This window comes from Phragmites australis, chromosome 3 (assembly GCF_958298935.1).
Source record: "Phragmites australis chromosome 3, lpPhrAust1.1, whole genome shotgun sequence".
Taxonomy (NCBI): domain Eukaryota; kingdom Viridiplantae; phylum Streptophyta; class Magnoliopsida; order Poales; family Poaceae; genus Phragmites; species Phragmites australis.
Window position 1 is genome coordinate 12,669,939 of NC_084923.1, and position 19,015 is coordinate 12,688,953.

Consider the following 19,015-nt stretch of genomic DNA (forward strand, 5'->3'; position numbering starts at 1 on the left):
CATCTTTGCGGAAAGACACCTGAAAAATCAAGTTTCGCTGCTAAAAATTCCATCATCGAGCAATTTCGGAAAAAACTTACACGATAGAGAATTTGAAAATGGTCTTCTCATAGCCCTTCTCTAGTTTTATTCTCTTGCCCCGACATGCAACCCAGGACGGACTCGATGGAGAGGGTGAGGAAGGCGTAGCACCGAAGTACCGAACGGACTCCAGAAGCTCTGGAACTGAGAGATCCATGGATGATGTACTTAATCCCACCGCAGTCTAAGTCAGCCCGGCAGGCAATGCACCATGCCATACGGCATACGCCATCCATTTCTCCACTGCTGTTTTGAATTTTTATCCTTTGATTATTCGCTCAGTGCTAGACCGACTCTTCTTTCCATTTAGCCGACAGCGACGGAGTATTAGGAACCAAGGCACCGGTAGAAAATATTGGCATGCTTCGTAGCGAATCTAGCGATACATGTTTCCTCTCGCTCGCCTGCCTCGATCTCCAAGTTCAAAGTCCAAGAGTGGGACTTCTATGAAAGCAAGAAAAAGAAAGGGGTCACTATCGAACATGGACTAGGTACATATGTGCACCTATTTTCGAATCTTGGACTTGTACACACCAAAAAGTTATATTGAATTACGAATCTCTGGAAATATATATGTATATGCACGCGAACGTGCGTATACATTTGTGTGCATTGTCCAAAAAAACTATGCATAATATTTCTTTGTAAGATAAACCTTATACCGAGTGTTTTTCGACAATGTACAAATGAGCATTTTTGCACAGTTTTTCACATTTACATACATTATGCAGGTGTATGGATTTTGAAAAGAAAACTGAATACAACAATCATACATTTGTGTATCCACACCTACGGGTAGATTTCTTTTTCCATGTCTCTATCCCGCTACCAAGAGCCCAAGATGCCTTTGTTTGTAGGTTACTAGTCCACCTTCTATCTCTTTGCTACTCTGCAACACTAAAAAACTTTACTGTGAAAGGAACATCGCAAATTCACAACTATTCTTTATTCTGGTGGAGATCGAACAAGGTAGATTCGAACTTGAGTAGGCGTACTGTTAATTTATTTTACTGTAAATGGTAATAGTGGAATAATTTCCAGGGTACATATGAAATGAAATATGCAAAACAGTACAATTAAAACCATGCACAAATAGGAAATAAAAACATAAAGCAGGCTGCCAGTTGAATGGAACCTACAGAACCACACATTTCAGCAACATGTGTGGATAGACCTCAGATCAAAGGCTCGAAAAAGGATGGCTTGAAAGAGTTAGCCCAAATATCACATGATTTGAATGGTTACTCAGTTACTGAAGAACACGCATGCTAACTGGATTGTTCAGACAGAAACTTCTGTTTTTGGTAATGAAGGCAATCATTGTGTCGGTCTTTGTGCGAAATTTAACCAGCACCAATCTTATGGGCTCTGGGACACCAGGTCTATGCGGCAGTCATGTATAGAATCAGACAAAGATGAACTGAATGGATCAAATACGGGCAAACAAGAGTGTCTTCCCAAATCCTTACCAGAGAAAGCTTTCAAATGGCAGAGGTTAAAAGTTAGTGCCACACAAAAAACGCTCTATGTCCTCTGGGAGGGCATTTCGCGGGACTCCTTGCAGTAGTACCTGTAAAGAACCAATAACAAAAACATAAGTAAAACATTTTAATTGTTTCCAGACAAATCAATCAGAGGATATCGAATGCATACAATTTGCAACAATGCATGGAAATTATAGCACTTCTTTATATATGCACAGTCAACAACACTGAGAAGGAGAGAAAATAATACATTTGCTCACTGAAACACAATGTAAACCTACTTGCATAGCATGTCCGATATCGACTACATACATCTACTTCAATGCAAAAATATCAATTACAGCTTTTCCGTCAAAGGACTGCTTGAGATCCCACCCATCACGACTTATCTGTTGTATTAGAGTAGAATCTATATCATTGTTCTACCATTTAATGAACAAAATGAGAAACTGATAAAAGAACAAGTCTCACCTTACCTCCTCAAGCTTGTACAGGTGACCCTGACTTGTTTGCCTGATTGCGGTGGTAAATGAGGCCTTCGAAGGAAACCTAAATAAGCTAATCAAGTAAAAAACAATTTTCAGGTTGATAATCACATCCAGAAGTGGGCAGCAGAAAATTAATGATATGTGAATCTATACAAATATCATGACAACATGCATAAAATTTTATTAAGGCATGTCATATATCTACTATAAGGTATAATGTTTGATAGTAAGAAACCAAGCACTTGTGTTTAAATAAGCTTTCTTAGCAATCATGCAGAAAATAAACATCAACAAAGAAGTAACTATTGTCCCTGCATATTATCTTTCAAAGACGATGCTTCATCAGCTCTATATGAAAATATACATGCATCAGACAGAAACAAGGTTCACATTTCAGCTACAGTTCTAAGAGGCCGAAAGCAATACAAAGAATAGCATGCTATGCCTGATGGAACCTCTCAAGCATTACAAAATTTACCGGACATTAGAAGAAACTGCTCGTGCAGGGAGCCCAAATTCAAGTGAAACAATGTACATAAATAGGTCATGTATACTATTGCACAGTGAGGAACAGAAGAGGAACCATACGCGGCCATTAGAGAGTATCCCCTGTTGTAATCAATCTTCACATCGTCCAATGACAATTCACATCCGTCAATGTGATGGATAATGTCAGTTTTCAACATGTTCTTGCCAAGACGGTTGCCCCCAGCAATGATACTGTAGAACCTTCCATAGGCCAAGCCTGTTGCAGTAGATAAAAATTACTCATGTACAACATGATAGTGTAGAGCAACAAGCACATCTCGAAGTTTTCCAGAATCAGAGCACAATGCCACTTGAAGTTACCTCCATTTGTTACCATAATGCAACAATATTACACCGTGATCATGCATCTATGAAGCTGAAACAATTGCTACGAACTATGACTAACAATGACACAAGAATCCTCCAAAAAAAAGCAATGACACAAGAAGGCAAAGAGACCACAACAAAATCCTCTTGATATCAGAAATCAAGATACAAGAACACAAGGGAAAGAAGAACTAGTTTGAATATTGCAACATGTTAAGAGCTGCGTGACCTTCCCAGTTGATACTTCTCCAAGTTGAGCATTCCAAGACTCCATTGATATAAAATCAACAGAAACAGCAAATAATTTTTTCTCCCTGTACACTCACATCTCAAACGTCTCCTAAAATGGAATCAAATTTTCTTTTCTGGCTTACACGTCACACTTCCAATAAGAATGAATGTCCTTACACTGGTTGCAATGTCGCTTAATAGTGTTTTACAACAAGATCACAGCACTATGTCATGTTTTCGGAGCTGAGATTTGCATTGCCAAACGTTTGATAGGCCGATACCCGTAACATGTCGACCTTTAAAATCGAAGTCTTCCATCACCAGTTCACTGACACCTCACAAGGACCTCGCCCCGAAGTTATTACCGCCCAATCCATCACCCTACATTCCTACTCTTCTTCTAAGGCAGCACCAGAACACTAAACCCTAAACCCGCGAACAAATAACAACAAACTGACAGAGTACAGCAGAAACAACAAGAGGTAAAAGAAAACTAAAAGCACCAGACCACCAGTATGCCACAGATACCTTCGCGGGATGCCTTGAGGAAAGAGTCGTCCTGCGAGTCGGCGGCGGTGGCGGCGGATGCGTCCGCGGAGATGAGACGAGGATACGCGGGCGCAAACGCGGCGAAGCGCGAGGAGGAGAGATCCCTCAATGCGGCGACGCCGCGGCGGAGGGCGGCGGCCGCGAGCCTCGACATGTCTCCGGCGGCACGGCGGCGGGGCAGGGGGACGAATGGCGACGGGCGGAGTCGGGACTCAGGGGCACGAACGGATCGCGGATGGGTTTCTGAGTTGCCTCAATATCTTAAAGGGCTTTATTAGGGCCGTTTATCTAAATGGGATTTATTTAAGTCATCAGGGGCTAATGGGCTTTATGAGTTTTGAGGCTATTATTGAGAGAATTTTTTTATATTTTTAAATAAAAATAGTAAATATATGAAAATTACAAATATATACTCTTGTCGTCCGTTTTCAGACAAAATATGATTTCTATAATGAGAAATTTGTCTTTTTTTTTTGCACAAGTAATTATTTGAATTAAAATTTTTGAAGAGCTAGATGATAGCATATTTATATCACATATTCTTTTTAAAAAATTATAATTATTTTGATAATGTTTTGAATTTTAATAATATTGGAACGTAATTTTTTTACTTTTAAATATGTTATAGGTTGGAAGGGCGATATGAGTGTAGATTTACAAATTTTCAAAACTAACATATATATTTATAATTTTATTTAAAAATAGAAAAATAAAAAAGTTCGAGGGCTACAAGCCTACAAGTATGCGATTTGACCAGTACGCCTCCTTGATGAAAAGAACTCGCCAATTTGAACGAGTTGCAGAAAACACAGGAATACGCCTTTGTAGCTAGTTCTAGAACAACGGCAAAGTATGCGATTCGCGCATCGCCGTACGACGGGAAAGAGAGAAGAACCAGACCCGTCTCTTTCGCTTGGGAGGGACGACGCCGGCGAACAAGAAGAAGCTAGCAGCCTAGCACTCGACCGACGACCAGCCTCGACGACGCGGCGCTAGGAGAGCTGCTCCTGAGCTCCAGCTCCCCACCCGACCACCGTAGCCGTTGCGCCCGCCGCGGCCGTAGCATGAGGTGGCCACCGCCGATCTCGCTTCGCCGCCTCCTCTTCCTCTTCTTCGTCCTCGTCGATGCCCTCTGCTCGATTCCTGGTGAGATCTGACTCTTACCTCTCCGGATACGGGTTTAGTTTTAGGCGGCTTTAATGTTTGATCGCGAGGGCAGTTTGACCGAATTACTTTACCGTATTATATCGATGAGGAGTGGCTACTTCGATGGGAAGTAGCCATTAGAAGACCTTTAGTTTACAATCGAATTTGTGGCTAGCGAAAAAATTTGCTCCAGGGTATGGATTGAGGTGCGATTCACAGGGAGTTGTATTGGCTCTGCCGTTTGGGGAAGGAGATTTAGTTAATGAGATTTGTGAAAAGAAAATTGTGCATATCAATTGTAGATGTGAATATATTTTTCTTACCAGATAGGTGCCACGTGGTTTATTTGCAATAGGACTATCAATGTGAAGACTGAAGATGTTGTGCGTGATGTTTGGAAAGGAGATGAAAGTTAGGGATTGCCAAAGATTAGTATTAATGATGAAATGTTTCAAAGTTGGTACAGACAAGTGGAAAGGTCATCATTTTTTTTTTTTGGTTATGGTTAGGTGTTCTCCTGGATGGAGTTGGATCACCCTAGCCAAAACTAATCCGTATTGCGGCGCATTTATTGGTTCACCATGAAGGAATATTTTGCTTAGTCTTCATAAGTTGTGAAAAGATTTGTGATGTTCTGTGCACAATTAATACTCGATATGAACCCCAAAAGGTCATTTTTTTACATGCTCAATGCTCATAGGTATTGCAGTTATTTTGAATGTTTCAAGCACATTGGTCCTGGTATTATTTAGTGTCAACAATGACTTACCTCATCCATGTGAATATATTGCTATCATTTCTATTAATGCGAGAATTTATTGGGTTTCAGAAATTGAGCTAGCAGCCTAGCACAATTCTAGATAACCTTAGTGCCTTACATCCAAATAAGCTGGACAGTTATCATCTGGCTGTATTTTTTTAGCTACTATATGGAATAGTTCCATTAAAGATGTCAGTAGTTCCACAGTGAAATGCACTAGACATAATGTGATGCGGTCATGGTACTTGACACTTCATCGGCAATGGTTTAATAAGTGAATGGTTTGTTACAACATAACAATAGAGATTAGAGACCTATCACCTATCGGCCTAGATCATTAAACACAAATATCTAACATAGCCAGCAATAGAACTCTGTAGCTAATAATGGCAAGTTAGTAAGATTTTGGTTGAACTGGTGTGACCTTTCACTAGGCAGTCTAGGCTATGAGAAGACAATAGTATCATTTTTAATTGCAGTGGTTTTCTTAGTTTGAAATGTTTTAGTTTGTTTCTGTAATGAGGGTGTGCTTAGATACTTGATTATGACTGGTAACCCCAGTTTGGTGATGTCTTCTTTTTTGTTTTCGTTTTCATATATGTTCTGTGCTCTGTTGGCTTTCTCAAAGCTGGGTAATAGAAGCCTTTAGTCTAAAATTGCAGCGGTTTTTTTGTTCTGTCATTTGTGATTGTTGGACAAGGTTATAAAACTTAATATGCTTATTCTGGTACCCTCACTAATTCTTTTGCGCATTACTGGTGATGCTTTCATTTGTAGGGACTTTTTCATCAAGGCTTGTCACACTTGATACCATTGATATATTTACTACTCATGAATGGTTCCCCAGCAAGCCGATTGTATATTTCCGTTGCAATGGAGATAACAAGATATATTTGCCTGATGTCAAGGAGGCAAACTCGATATATACTTTTAAGGGTCAAGAATCATGGCAGGTTAGTCTAACTGTTAATGTAGCATATGAGCGGATTCTGTTAATGTGGTTCACACTTATGGCTGGTCTTCATTACTCGTGGTGTTCTCATTTCTGTTTCCTTGTTTGCACTGTATTATACATTGAATACTCTATCATTTTGGCAGCCCTTAACAGAGCTTCCTGAAAAGAAATGCAAGCGATGTGGTTTTTATGAAGAGGATACATTCAAACGTGATGATGTGTTTGATGAATGGGAGTTGTGTTCTAGCGATTTCAAAGACGGCAAATACACCCACTTTAAGGAAGGCCAGTTCAATGCAACTTTCCTATGCCCAAATTGTACTGCCTCTGCTGGTATGGCTGATATCCAATACTTATTTCTTGTGTTTGTTATGATATTTTATATGATCTAGCTGGATTTGCAGTTACTTTTATATTATCCAAGTAATTCTTTGCAGCCTCTTTGATGATGAATTATCTACGTTGGAAATTATGGATCATTGTAGTTGTGCCTTGTGTGTTTGAGTTTCACATAGCTTTTGCTCAAGATGTTTCTTTCCTACCAGGTGATTCTGGAACTCATGAGTCTGCCTCGGAGGTGGAAACTAAGAAGACATCCGTTGTGGTTATCATAGTAGTCAGTGTCCTTGCTTCAGTCATTCTCATCATTGCCTTGTTCGTGGGCTACAAATACTGGCAGAAGAAAAGGAGGGAGCGAGACCAGGCGCGATTCCTCAAGCTCTTCGAAGAGGTAGATGACATTGAAGACGAACTGGGCCTTGGCAATGAACTCTAAGACAGCGCGCACAGTCTAACTACTGATCTTTTCAGATGTATTTTCCACGTTGTCATGTATAAAACGGGCAATTTTTTATTTGAAATTTTGTAGTGTATAGCATACCCATAGTTTAAAGAAATGATTCTGACAAAACTGTGATTCAATTCATCAATGTTTCTCCTGATACACTATGCATCTTTTGGTAGCTTTCACAGCAGTTGGCTCAGCTCCTATAAAACAGTTCATTGAAAGAAGGCGCGTCTAGTCTTCATCATATGCCTCGCGTTCCCCTTTCTCAGTCAAATTGCCATGCTTATCCAAGTAGCCGGCGGCAATTAGCTGGTCGACCACACTCTCCAGTGCCGGCGCCACTGATGGGTCAAGAAACTCGAAGCCCGGCATGCCATCAGCAGCGTGTCTCTTGAGCAAGAGCGCGAACATGAAGTGGGCGCCATCTCGGCTGATGAGCGGAACGTTGTGCTCGTCGAAGGCAGCGTACTCGTCCTGCGTGTAGAGCCGGTGGCAGTGCCCGGGACTGGCGGTGCTGGCCACCGCCGATCGCCTGTTTGCAGCCTCCTTGGAGATCTTCACAAGCGGTTCTTCTGACAGCACGCCGGTGTCGACGACGTACTTGATCCCGGGGACCAGCACGGCCGTCTCGGCCACGTCCGTCGCCAGCACGACTTTCCTCGAGCCACCGGGCGCAGGGTCCAGCGCGTCGCCCATGAGCTCTGCCGGGAGGTGGTCGTGGATACGGCAAGCGACCAGCCCTGGCAGGCCCAGCTGCCGCAGCCGGTGGTAGGCCTCCTCGACGTGGACGACCTCCGGCAAGAACGCCAGCACGTCGCCGGGCGGCTTCGACTTGTGGATGCCCGCCACCTCCTCGATCACCGCGCCCACCATGTCGAGCATTGGTCCCCGAGAGTAGTGCACCTCGACCGGGTGCACCGCGCGCTGGAACGCGACGATCGGCACGCCGAAGAAGCCGCTGAGCACGCCGTCGGCCGGCCCACCGGCGGTGCAGACCACCACCCTGAGGTGTCCCATTTTCCCCGTCGCCACGGCGGCCCTGATCATCCCGAGGAGGACGTCGGTGCAGAGCGTGCGGTCGTGCGCCTCATCGATGACGACGGCGCCGAACGAGGCCAGGACGGCCGTCCGGGCGCAGAATGCGTCGAGGAGCAACCGGGTGGTCGTGAACACGACGTCGGACTCCCACTCCTCCCCGGCCTTCGCCCAGGCCACGGTCGCCGCGAAGTGCCGTGGCTGCGCGCAGATGACCGGCCCGTAGCCGCTGTTGACGAGGCACCGGGGGAGCACCGAGGACTTGCCGGAGCCTGGCTCGGCGGAGACGACAACAACCTGGTGCTCTTCGAGGTACCCAAGGATCGTCGGCATGTGGTCACAGATCGCCGGTGCCTGCGGCTCGGGTTCTTGCAGAACGCAGGCCATGGCCAGAAAATTGCGGGACGCGACGGGACGAGGCACAGACGGGTTCGCGCCTTCGCAGCTCGGTTTATAGGCGTGAGTGAGTCCAACACGAGATGGACTCGGAGTCGGGCTTGTTAGAATATAATGGCTTGTTGTTGTTAGTGTCCTGTCTTTTCCTTTTTTTTGTTTGAGTTAAACATACGTTGCCATGGAACGTGCGGATAAGTGTAGGTCTGAAATGTGGGATAAGACGTGTATCTTATCAGTGCGACTTTTTTGCCTCAGGTTAGCTGCGACGTGCGATGCAGCGTAAGTTGTAGAGCATGAGTTGCACGTTTTGAGTTTGTATGTAGGAGATCGAGACTATAAATAAGAGATGAAGAAAACCGAAAAGTTATGATGGTTGTGCGGTACAAAAATCTTTCTCACTCGCATATGAGTGTTTCCTATGTTCCTCCAACCAGTTCATCTGAGTGGTCCTATGAGTACTCACGCGCACTTGTAGCGTGGTCGCTAGTGCTTATTAAGTGGTCGTTTGAGTGGTCATGAGTGAAGAGAACTGCTCGTGGAGTGGTTGCCTGTGGTCGCGTGGTGGTGAGTGATCGTACGTGCTCTTCCTTGTACTCGTGAGTGCTGGGAAGAATTCGAGAGGTCAACAATTGGTATCATAGCCTAGTTTTCTCCACTCCTGTGACATGTTGAAATCACAAGTTTCGGAAGGCTCGAGGCTTTCCCGGACTCCGCCACGATGGGGATGTCGCGGGTCTCCCTCTCTCGCTCTGCACCGAGGATGGAATCGTGATGACGGTGGTCGTACGCTTGTGGTGCAGCGGACGGTGCGAGAGGTTGGAGGCTTGGTGACGTATCCAACATTCATTCGGACAAACTACAATGATTGATCGCTGATGATGAAGGTGATGCTCCAAGCTTGCGGGCTCTGGGAGGTCATCGACATCGACGGCGCCGAGGAACAAGAAGACCAAATGATGTTAGAGGCCATTCTCCGGGCGGTTCCATCGGAGATGATTTCTACGCTGGTAACCAAGCCCAGTGCCAAGGAGGCTTGGGACAGCCTTAAGGCCATGCGCGTCGGCACTGATCACATACGGAAAGCGAAAGCCTAGCAACTATGCAAGGAGTATGAGGCGATCGAGTTCCGCGATGGCGAGGTGGTGGAGGATTTCATGTTGTGCCTAAGTGGTCTAGTGAACCAGATGGCGACCATCGGCGAGGTCATCGATAACACGGCTATTGTCGAAAAATACCTACGCGTGGTGCCTCCCATGTTTGCGCAAATCTCCCTATCCATTGAGACTTTGCTTGACCTATCCACACTGTCCATTGAGGAAGTGACCAGTCGGTTGAAGATAGTTGAGGACCGCTGCATAAAAAATGCGAGTGGACAACTCATGTTCACCGAGGCGGAGTGGATGGCGTGGCAAAAGGATCGGCAGCCTGGAGAGGGCTCCTCCTGCTCTGGCAAAGGTGGTGGCCGCTGATGCCGCGGAGGCAAGCCGAGCCGGAAGAAGGGCGAATCCAATGACCGCGACGACAAGCAAGAGTCTGGGCGTGATGTTAGAAATGACAAGTGCCGAAACTATGGCAAACTTGGCCATTGGGCCAAGGACTACCGGTAGCCGAAGTGCAAAAAGCAAGCGCACCTCGTGTAGGGTGATGATGACGAGTCGATCATGTTGATGATGCAGGCATGTGCCCTCACTGACTCGACGAAGCTGGCGCACCCCGGGTGCATTGAGCTCGATGAGACGCGCACGTAGGTGAACCTTGGCCGCGAAGGCAAGAGACGGAGCGATGTGTGGTATCTGGACACTGGTGCCAGCAACCACATGACCGACAATGATGACACATTCACAGAGCTCGACACTGGAATCGTCGGCTCAGTCAAGTTCGAGGACGGCTCCATCGTTGACATCTGAGGCCACGGGACAATGCTGTTCAAGTGCAAGAACGGCGAACACCGTGCTGTCACGGACGTCTACTTCATCCCCAAGCTGAAGAGCAACATCATCAACATTGGTCATCTCGACGAGCGAGGCTGCCAAGTGCTGATCGATGGGGGAGTGTTGTGGATCCATGATCGGGAGCACAGTCTTCTCACCAAGGTAACACGCTCCAAGAATCGACTGTACATGATGAAACTGAACATCACGCAGTCGGTGTGCCTAGCCGCATAGCACGATGAAGAAGCGTGGCTCTGGCATGCACGTTTCAATCATCTGCACTTTGATGCGCTGAAGAAGTTGGCGCGCCATGGGATGGTGTGCGACTTGCCGGCAATCGACCACATTAGAGAAGTCTGTGACAGCTGTCTTACTAGCAAGCAATGATGTGCTGCGTTCTCGCAGAAAGCCAACTACCGCGCCGAGGGTCTCTTAGACCTCGTGCACGGTGATCTGTGTGGGCCCATCACTCCACCGACGAACGACAGGTGATTCTACTTCCTGTTGCTGGTGGACAACCACAACCGCTACATATGGCTGCGTCTGCTAACTAGCAAGGACAAGGCGGCCACGATGATCAAGGAGTTCTAGTCATGCATCGAGATGGAGACCGGGCGGTGACTACGTGTACTACAAACTGATCAGGGTGGTGAATTCACCTCGGTTTAGTTCGGGCAGTACTGTGCCGAGCAAGGAGTCGAGCACCACCTCACAACACCCTACTCCCCATAGCAAAATGGTGTTATGGAATGGCTCAACCAGACCATTGTTGGGGTGGCACGATGTCTGCTCAAAGCGAAGCAGATGCCAATGATGTTTTGGGGAGAGGTAGTGACCACAACGGTCTTCCTCCTCAATCGGTCGCCATCCAAGAGTTTGAAGGGCATGACCCCATTCGAGGCTTGGCATGGGCGGAAGCCAGATGTCTTGTTCCTATGCCCGTTTGGCTGTGTGGCGCACGTCAAGGTGACCAAGCCGAACATGTAAAAACTGGATGACTACAACGTTCCAATGGTGTTCCTCGGGTATGAGCTGGGGACCAAGGCGTATAGGCTGTTCGACCCACGAGCATGCCGTGTTCACGTCTCTCGTGATGTGATCTTTGACGAGAAGAGGTGCTGGAACTGGTTGACGATAGACAAGTCAACAACCACAGGCCTCGGCAGCAACTTCATCGTCGAATACGCAGAGTGCCAGAGGTCGGAGGCTGTGAAGGAGCCTCCAGCTCACGCGGCGACCACGAGTCGGCCCGCTGCGACCACGAGTCGACCTACTATGACCACATGTCCGCCATGTGTGAGCACGTGTCTGGGAGTGGTGACCAGTCTGTCTGCTGTGACACCGAGGTGACCAACATCGACTCGCTTCACCACACCACCGGCCGATGGCGACCAGTACCTCAATGCCAAGCACGATGATGGGCCGCTCTATTTCCACACTATCAAGGACATCCTGTGCGACACCACACCATATGGGCAGGTGGCCTGAGGACTCAACGAGCACGAGCTTCACTTGGTGAGTGCAGAGGAACTGGCCACCTTCTTCGAGGCTAAGCGTGAGCCATGCTAGCATCGAGCAATGATAGAGGAGATGAAGTCCATTGAGGAAAATGAGACATGGGAGCTCATCGACCCTCCGATCAGATGTCAGACGATTGGGTTGAAGTGGGTGTTCAAGGTCAAACACGACGAGAAGGGTGAGCTGGTGAAGCACAAGGCGTGACTCGTGGCGAAAGGCTACGTTCAGCGTGAGGGTGTTGATTTTGAAGAAGTGTTCGCACTCGTCACGCAGATGAAATCAGTGCGCGCAGTGTTGACACTGGCGACGCACAAGGACTGGTCCGTCCACCACATGGACGTGAAGTTTGCATTCCTGAACAGGGAGCTTGCCGAGGAGGTCTATGTGCAACAGCCACTGGGGTTCGTCATCGAGCATCAAGAGCACAAGGTGCGTGGAGCACAAGGTGCTGAGGTTGCGCAAGGCTCTGTATGGGCTACGCCAAGCGCTCCGTGCGTGGAACACCAAGCTGGACACAAGCCTCATCTCGCTGGGCTTTATCAAGTGTGACAGGAAGCACGCTCTGTACAAGCATCACGCCGGACCTAGTCTACTGGTTGTGGGCGTGTATGTTGATGATTAAATCATCACCGGGTCAATCCATGTCGACATTGACAAGTTCAAGCGAGAGATGATGTGAATGTTCCACATGAGTGACTTTGGTCTGCTTACCTACTACCTCAGCATTGAGGTAAGTCAGGGTGAAGGTGGCATCGCGCTATGCCAGAGCGCTTATGCTAGCAAGCTCTTGGAGAGGAGCGGCATGGAGGGGTGCAACTCATGTCATGCGCCTATGGAGGAGCGATTGAAGCTCTCCAAGGCAGGCACGGCACCACCAGTTGATGCAACACACTACCAGAGCATTGTAGGTGGTCTGCTCTATCTGGTGCACACACGGTCGGACATCACGTTTGCCATGGGGTATGTTAGCCGGTACATGGAGGAACCACACAAAGATCACTACGCGGCGGTCAAGCACCTCCTCTGCTATGTGGATGGTACTCATGGGTACGGTGTTTTCTACAAGAAGGAAGGAGGAGTCGCACACACGTTGACAGGCTACAGCGACAGTGACATGGCCGGCGGCCTTGATGGTCGCAAGAGCACAACCAACATTCTCTTCCTCCTTGGCCACAGTCCCCATCTCCTGGGAATTGCAGAAGCACAGAGTGGTCATACTCTCCACATGCGAAGCAGAATACATAGCTGCAGCTATAACGGCTTGCTAGGAAGTTTGGCTAGCTCGGTTGCTGCGTGAGCTCACTAGCGAAGAGCTCCGAGCATCGACATTGATGGTGGATAACAAGTCTGCCATCTCACTCATCAAGAATCTAGTCCTCCACGACAGGAGCAAGCACATTGACACCCGATATCACTTCATACGTGATTATGTCGCTGGAGGACAGATCAACCTCGAGTTTGCTGAATCTGAATGACAGCTCGAGGACATCCTCACCAAGCCACTCGGCCGCGTTCGATTCCAAGTGCTTCGTGCAAGGATTGGCATGGTCGAGATCAAGAAGGCACAACAAGATTAGGGGGGTATGTTAGAATATAATAACTTGTTGCCAGTGTCATGTCTTTTCCCCTTCTTTGTGTTTGAGTCAAACGCACGTTGAGAGGGACGGTGAGATTCAGTAGCTCAACAGAATAACATAGCAATTCCGAAGAGAGGAAAATGAATAGGATTGATTTGTTCGCAGCCTTGTTGCCTCTTAAAAGGCTCTGCAAGCCTGGACATCTCCAAGACTTGCACATGGTCATGAAGGGGTAGTCGGACCGGCTGTCCCCGAGGCCGACGTTGGGCACGTCACCATTGGTGGTGAAGGTCTCCTGCAACGCCTCAGCCTTGTGATGTCCCACGAGCACACCTCTGCACGCGTCCACGAAGCTCATGGTGCGCCCACGCCATGTGGCAATCTCGGTGCCCACGACGGCGTCGACGCCAAGGCACTCCCTGAGGAATGGCTCGACCATGAGCACCACGCGCCTCCAGGCGCACGCCGAGAACACCCTCCGCGTGCATGGGTGCACATCGATGGCGTAGAACCACAGTAGCACAACGCATGCTGCTGACTCGATGTCCGACACCAGCACGCGTGCACATGCGGACTCTGATACCAGGACGTGCAACGCCACCTCCAGGAGGCACAGGTGCAACAACAGTAGCATACGAGGCACGCCGGCCGCCGCTGCCACCTCCACTTGCCCTAAGCGCACTCTCGTTGTGCACTCTACGTGCTCTTGTGTGCAAAAAATTAGAGCTATGTGGCTACGCGTGAGCTTATATAGGCAACGTTAAGCACCACTAGTAATGGTTGAAATTATCCTCAATAAATAACCATAAACACCACTAGTAACAGCTTAGTAAACAGCCATAAACAACTCTAAGAACTGAAATAAACAACAATTAACCTTATTAATTGTCACTTATAGCTGCCACAAATAGAAAGAGAAATAGCATTTGGAATTTTCAGAATTAGGCCTCTCGATAAGCCAAATTCTAACAATCCCCCACCAATTCCAAAGCGATCAGCAAGCCGTTAGAAGAATCACTGTGAATTTGTGTTGTTAATATACCAGTCTTTTGGTGTGGGTCCCGTACGGGTTGAACTTACACATAGAATAACATGATTCATCTTTTCACAACTGATGAATGAACTAGGCCTTGAATTCACAGCTTTGTGTGGGCATATTTCACTTGAAATCTCAACTGATACTAGGCTGCCAAGATAACCTCGCCTAAATAGAGCATTAATGGTCTACTCCCATATCGTCTCATGAGCTTTCTATGAGAACGCCCTATTCTCATAAACTGCGACCAAACAGTTAGGCTCAAGTAGATGTCTTCCTTCAAGATATCCTGTAGGCTGATATCTTTTTCAATGGTAGACATTAATGCTTTATGCCAACCTTCCATACAGTAAAGAGTACTTTATCTTTTGAACATGGGTGCATGTATATAGATATAATGTACTCTTTTGTTACACCGTCAACTTGTTTTTCCTATTACCTAATCACGGGATCTCCGATCAAAAGGATAGGTTACCATCATGATGCAACTTAACTGGGCCTCATACCCATGTCCTTAGACATCATGAAAAAATACATTCCATGGTAATCCCTTTTTAAAAGGGTATGCTAGATTTTTCTCATTACGCTCATAGCTCACAGCTATTACTCTGGAGTTTTTCATTTTTCTGACAGTGTTAAGCATATGCTTCACATGTTTGTTGGACTTGGAATTATCCTTTGTATTCATAACCTGGGCTAGCATTGATTGGTTATCACAATACATGTCCGTATTGGTTTCTCAACCAATGGCAAGTCCATGAGTAGCTCTATAAGCCACTCAGCCTCAATAATTAGTGCTACAAGTTCAGCTTCCATGGTTGACCGTGTCAAAATAGTCTTTTTACAAGACCTCCATGAAAATGTGGCACTAGCCAAAGTGGATACATAACCACTCATGGCTTTGACCTCATTCTCATCGGAGATCCAATTAAAATCACAGTATCCTTCAAGCACAAAAGGATAATTAGAATAGTGAATTCCATACGAGGTTGTGCCTCTCAAATAGCGCAACACTCTCTCAAGTGCCTCCCAGTAATTATCTCCTAGGTTAGATGTGAACCAACTCAATTTGCTCACAACAAAAGAAATATCGAGTCGTGTGGCACCAATAATTTGTGAATACCTCAATCGATCATTTCCCTATGCCTTGATTTTTCCTAAGCTTTACACTGGTATCATAAGGCGTAGGGGAAAACTTACTGTTCTCAAAACCAAAACAGCTCAACGGTTTTCTTTTTCATAACGAGATTGATTTAAAGCAACCCCATCCTCATTTTTGATCAAATTAATATTCAGAATAACATATGTTGGTCTCAAGTATTTCATATCTAAACAATGAGATAAGAAATATTTGATCTCATCAAACATGGAAATGTTAATGCAAAAAAATAAGTATGGCATTGACATAAAAACATAATATTACTCCTTGACCCCCACCAATTCCTCATCTTGTACATAATCTGCATCCCAGGCTAGCAGGATGCCTCCTCTGGTGCCGTCTGCCGGAAGGAAAGAGAAATTGCAAAGACGTGGTCCCAGAAATTCAAGACCCAGATGATTATAGATGGCCTCCAATTTGGTCTCTTGCAACCACACGATGGTTGGTTGGTCGCTTGTTGCATCTATAGAACCTCTCGTCGAGCAGCAGAGTTCAACCCTCGAACATTCCAATTTAATATGGAGAGTTCGGAGTTACTCATTTGGAGAACATGGCGGACAACAGAGCATACCAATAACCAACATTACATTCAGAAGAAGTTGATGACAGACCCCGGTGTCAAGGCAGGCCACCATAATTCCCAAAACAGAGCCCTTGCCGAACACTTCCACAAACCACAAACTTGAAAGGATACCTAACTTACCCGGCTCAAGGCCAGATGGTGTTGGAAAAGACCTAATTGGCATTGAAAATTTAGGAAACACAACTATAGGAATGGACCAACACATTATGCTACCATCACCTCCACCGCCGCCCCCTCGGTTGCTAGAGCTGCAGAGGCGGCCATGACCAAACCATTGGCAAGTCGTGTCACTGCACGGAGAGTTGCGATCGCCTTGTTTGGAAGGGGCTTCTTGTAGGTGTCGGCGTAGGCCTTCATGGCTTCATCCCCAATAGGCTCATCTGCACCCACCAAATCTAGCTGGTGGATGAGGCGATGGGTCATGCATTTGGTAACTAGTACTGCCGATGGATTAGTAGCCAGTCGTGTGCTGCTGCGATGAGTTGTGGGCACCGTCACAACTCCTGCTGCTAAAGCTTGCAGAGATTATGCCATTGCGGCTTGACGCACTGGCACTCCTGGACCTCCTGCGCTGCTATGTCACTGTCGTTCACCTGGGTTGTGAGGTAGGCCATCGCCACAGTATCCTCTTGTGGCAGCTGAGCTCCAGACCCAAAGGAAATGTCCACCGTGTCTTGGGCTGTAGTTGAGAACCCAAAAATAGGCAGAGAAGTAGGATGGGCTCCCAGCTCCGAGCAACTCAGCCCACCAGCCCAAGGCTTTGAGACTGGAGACTAATCTGGAAAGTGCAGCCTATAGTCATCGCATGGCACGGATGGCCTGGGTGAAAAAGTCAGCGTCTTGTTGATGAATCCTAGATTTGCCCACTCGATCTCGTGAAGCATTGGGCCTTGAACCTGCCTGGAGAGGAAAGACTCTGGCAACTGCGGCTCCTGACACAAGCCTACAAGGAAATCCATCAAAGGATCTTGATGAAATCTTGGGGGTGAGGGAGCGTCTGGCGTAATCTCGAGCCCCTCAATCTACATAGTTGCAGTGGGCTTGTGGCGCACACTGCCCGAGGCATGGCCCACCTCAGGAAACACGCCAGCCACATTGGGATGGATGTCTAGGAATATCCAACGAGCCAGTGAATGCGAGCGGCGGCACTCGCACCCCTCATCATCCCGACATTGTGGATCTCGCACCCATCGGAAAAGCACCGGCAAGCGAGAGCCACACCGGTCCCTGTCCGCATCCATAGGAGCCGCCCCAAGCTCCTCGTGGTGGTGGCCCCTTAGGCGAGGTGAGTACATGCACTGCCGGTCTTCATGTGACAGATCAGCAGCTGGCCTGCTGTGTGTGTGGTCGACGTGTAGCCCGTCGTGCCTCGGCGGACCGCGGTGACCGTCTCCACAGTCTTTGCGATCTGGCAATGGAGGACTACGGTAGTTCGTGAGGTGAGGACCGGCAGCCGTAGGGATCCACCCATTCAGAACCCCCAGAGACCAGTTGAAACACTGTCGAAAAGGTAAAGGGTGGGTAGAAGTGTGCGAAGGCTAGGGGATCCAATCCACATATCTTTCGATGTGGATGATGAGGTCGATGAGGTCGCCGACTGGCGATTGGATTGCTGCATCGGCTGTAGGGAGGTCGTACAGCTCCTGGGTGCGGCCAGCATGCTCGGGGAAGAAGGTGGTCAGCTTTGAACACGACAACTCATTTGGGCTGCATATCCACACCCAGCATTGGAACATCTCTGTGTTCTCCTAGGTGAAAGTCTTTGGCTCCATCCGATCGAACACACAAACATCTCCCAGCACATGTTTTACTCCTTCCCCTAACCAAGCATGGAGGGGCAGGTGCTCAATAACTATCTTGACATGGTAGAACCAATTGTGTGGACCGGACTAAGCATCTTCGCGCCATAGCTGTAGCATGAAGGTGGTGCCACCCATATTTACCTGGCCAATGCAGACATCATGATCTCGTTAGCCTGGATGGTCGAACTAAGCGAAGAAGTCCTCGGGCTTGTGGCGAGAAACTATGATGTTGAATCAGGGTATGCGCAGCTGTTGGTTCAGTGCATGCTCCATCTCATGCACGCTCAGCATGTAGTTGCAGTCAAGACTGGTGATGATGATCCCCTTGCGTCGCAGCTTCTTGAGCTCAGTCGTCATGGCTCCTCTAGCAACGATGGTAGCCTGCCCTTGGGTAGGCCTCTGTTGCAAAAGGCCTGCACTGTAGGACATGGCAACAGAGTCTTGGAGCTACAGGGTGGAAATTTTTGTCGAGGAAGGTAGGGGAGGGAAGGAGATGCGACTATGAATGCTAGATGAGGGGAAAGTGAGGCGGATTGGGTGGGAGGGCGGCCAAAAGGTGAAGAAGAGGGAAAGGTTAGCCACGATTGTACTGGGAGGCAGGTGTTGCCGGAGGGTCACCGTGGGCAGTGGCAAGCGAAGTGT

At 47.5% G+C, this 19,015-nt stretch overlaps 2 protein-coding genes and 1 pseudogene across 2 annotated transcripts; 1 reads left to right on the top strand and 2 right to left on the bottom strand.

Annotated features, from left to right (window-relative positions):
• Positions 1-1,062: 1,062 nt before the first annotated feature.
• On the bottom strand, positions 1,063-4,115 carry LOC133912214 (uncharacterized; annotated as a pseudogene).
• A 352-nt stretch (positions 4,116-4,467) lies between these two features.
• Positions 4,468-7,490, top strand: LOC133912216 (uncharacterized). Its single transcript, XM_062354826.1, has 4 exons — positions 4,468-4,834; positions 6,372-6,547; positions 6,693-6,882; positions 7,095-7,490. The coding sequence occupies exons 1-4, from the start codon at positions 4,753-4,755 to the stop codon at positions 7,322-7,324; spliced, it is 678 nt and encodes a 225-aa protein (XP_062210810.1). The 5' UTR covers positions 4,468-4,752; the 3' UTR covers positions 7,325-7,490.
• Positions 7,491-7,567: 77 nt separating this feature from the next.
• Positions 7,568-8,758, bottom strand: LOC133910502 (pre-mRNA-splicing factor ATP-dependent RNA helicase DEAH1-like). Its single transcript, XM_062352879.1, has one exon. It carries the CDS (start codon positions 8,756-8,758, stop codon positions 7,568-7,570), a length of 1,191 nt encoding a protein of 396 aa, XP_062208863.1.
• Between the last annotated feature and the right edge of the window lie 10,257 nt (positions 8,759-19,015).